At 42.1% G+C, this 3,019-nt stretch overlaps 1 protein-coding gene across 1 annotated transcript; it reads right to left on the bottom strand.

Annotated features, from left to right (window-relative positions):
• Window positions 1–245: 245 nt before the first annotated feature.
• Window positions 246–833, bottom strand: LOC120357021. The gene has a single exon (XM_039446279.1). The coding sequence runs from the start codon at window positions 831–833 to the stop codon at window positions 246–248; it is 588 nt and encodes a 195-aa protein (XP_039302213.1).
• Window positions 834–3,019: the final 2,186 nt, after the last annotated feature.

Below are 3,019 nucleotides of genomic sequence, written 5' to 3'. Positions count from 1 at the left end.
CACGATTGGACACCACCACTCACAGCGGCCGATGCCTAGAGTTTTTCCGTTGGTTTGGTTAGATAAGTCAAGATGATTGGTTGGTGTCCAATCGTGCTGTGTCCAAAAGAGTGTCACCCGTCATTGCCGCTACACTGCTCCCCTCCGACTGATTTAAAATTGTTAAATCGCAAAACTGGGGGTCTATTCTCGAAAAATATCGCATACAAAAATATACGAAAACACTATAGTATACGTTACGAATATTATAGAGTTTCCCAGTATTTTCGTATGCAATATTTTTGGAGAATAGGCCTCTTGATGTGTTTCTTGCGTCCTGGGTTGGGTTCGGCTGATGTAGATAGAGTACTGGTTTCTGTTGTTTCCAAATTTTGGTTTGAGATGGCACTGTTCGATTCTGGGATGAGCAATTCGAAGAAGGCTGGCTTTATTCTCTCCGTTGCAATATATGTGTGTTGCCCTTTTACGTTTACTAAGAATACGTTATCTGATGGTCGATCTAGCACTTCATAAGGGCCTTCGTATGATTGCTCTAAAGGTTTTCTGACTGCATCCACTCTGAAGACATGTGTACAATGTTTTGTGCGCTTTTTTTTACAATGATGAGCCGATGGGACTGGCCTGATTTTGCGTATATGCTGACGAAGCCTTTTTACGGAGTGGTGAGGGCTCTTGGATTGATCCTCATTCATGAAGAATTCGCTTGGGATTTGTAGTGTTTGTCCGTACACGAGCTCAGCTGCCGTTGCTTTTATGTCTTCTTTGAAACTTGTTTGGAGGCCGAGAAGAACCGTAGGCAAAACGTCCATCCAGTTGTTGGTGTTGTGGCACATTATTGCTGTCTTGAGCGACCTATGCCAACGTTTGACCATACCATTCGATGATGGATGATAAGCCGTTGTGCGTATTCTTTTACTCCCTATGAGTTTTGCCAGTGCTTGGAATAATTGTGATTCGAATTGTGAGCCTCTGTCAATAGTTATGGCTGACGCTCCAAATCTTGCAACCGTGTTTGTGTAGAACGCGGGAGGGTTCCGATAGCGCACATACCGATAGCCCACCAACCAATCATCTTGACTTATCTAACCCAACCTACGGAAAATCTCTAGGCATCTGCCATTGTGAGTGGTTTGTGTGCTATCGGGATGTGCGCTATCGGGACCCGCCGATAGAACGCTATGGCAACTGTATCTGCATTGATATCCGATGAGGGGACGGCTGTCGAGTGAATCTGTCGATCATGGTTAAACAGTATCGCATGCTTTTTGATGGAGGTAACGGTCCAATAATATCAATATGAATTTGATAAAAACGAGTGCTTGGAATGTTTATGTGTTCTGGAGCGTTTCGGTTGTGCCGGTGTGTTTTACTTCGCTGGCAATGTAGACAGGTCTTAGTCCATTCCAGTATGTCCTTGTTTAAGATTAGGCCAAATAAATCTTTGTGAGATTAGCTTTTTTATGGCGCGTCTGTTGGGATGTGATAAATTGGGGTGACACTCTTTTGGACACAGCACGATTGGACACCAACCAATCATCTTGACTTATCTAACCAAACCAACGGAAAAACTCTAGGCATCGGCCGCTGTGAGTGGTGGTGTCCAATCGTGGGGTGTCCAATCGTGCGCACCCCGATAAATTGTGCGTTGAGTCGAAGATACGTTTTCGTAGATTTCTTGGCACATACGGTCGGACGTCGTTTCCAGAGATATCGCAATATACGATGGTGTCAGTGTTGTCGATTCGTAGTTTTTTTAGTTTAAGAGAAGAGAATTCAGAATTTAATAATTCTTTTAGTTCCTCATCGTTAGATGAAAATGAAAAGTAAAAAGTAAAACGTGAAAAGTTCCACGTGAAATTACATGATTGACCCCCTGGGGGTCGATCATGAAACCTTTTTCCTAAGGCGGAAACGTGAAAAGTGAAAAATTTCTCCATTAACTTCAATAGCCTAGTTTACACCGAGTACTTGATACGCGCACTAACTAGTAATTTTCTATTAAATTATCTTAATTTTGAAAATAAATTTAAAAAATAGTATATTAAGTTGGTACAATATGAATCGAGATAATTAAATATATGTATTATGTATACACGCATTGTCGAAAGTAAGATAAATTAATAGAAAGTTACAAGTTAGTACGCGTATCAAGTGCTCGGTGTAAACTAGGCCATTATTTGGCGTGCTTCTATCAGGGGTGCGCACGATTGGACACCACCACTCACAGCGGCCGATGCCTAGAGTTTTTCCGTTGGTTTGGTTAGATAAGTCAAGATGATTGGTTGGTGTCCAATCATGCTGTGTCCAAAAGAGTGTCACCCCTTCTACCATATGCTTGAAGAACTTTAGACCGTAGTAAATGGCTAAAAGTTCCCTATCGTAGGTACTATATCTGGGGGTCGATCATGAAACTTTTTCTCTAGAACGGAAACGTGAAAAGTGAAAATCTTTACTATTGAAGTGAATGGAGAAATTTTTCACTTTTCACGTTTTCCCTTTTGGGAAAAAGTTTCATAATCGACCCCCTGGCTTGCGTTTTGCTGAGTTTTTTTGAGTAAAAACCTAGGGGTTCCTATTTTCCGTCGTGGTATTGTTAGAGGACTGCACCAACTGCTATATTGGAAGCGTCAGTTTGTAACGCCAGCGCGTCTTCCGAGGGATGGGTCAAGAGTGAAGCGTCTGCTAGTTGTCGTTTGCAGTCATTAAAAGTTTGCTCTGCCTCTGAGGTTTATTTGATTGTGCGCTTGTCGTTCTTTTTTGCGCCAACTAGATAAGCGTTGAGAGGCGCTTGCGTTACTGCTGCATTTTTTTGGAATCGTCGATAATAGTTTATAATTCCAAGAAATCTACGCAACTCAGAGACGTTTTTTGATTTTGCGTATTCTAAAATAGCTGCGACTCGTTGTTCCAGCGGCCTGATTTCTATTGCGTTGATCAGGTTACCCAGATACTGGACTTCTTCTGCCCAGAATGTGCACTTGGAAACGTTCATAGTAAGACCAAATTCTCGTAGCCGTTT

The sequence above is a fragment of the Solenopsis invicta genome, chromosome 1 (assembly GCF_016802725.1).
Source record: "Solenopsis invicta isolate M01_SB chromosome 1, UNIL_Sinv_3.0, whole genome shotgun sequence".
In the NCBI taxonomy this organism is placed as follows: domain Eukaryota; kingdom Metazoa; phylum Arthropoda; class Insecta; order Hymenoptera; family Formicidae; genus Solenopsis; species Solenopsis invicta.
Note: the sequence above shows the minus strand (reverse complement) of the source record. Positions and strands in the feature narration are given on the sequence as shown.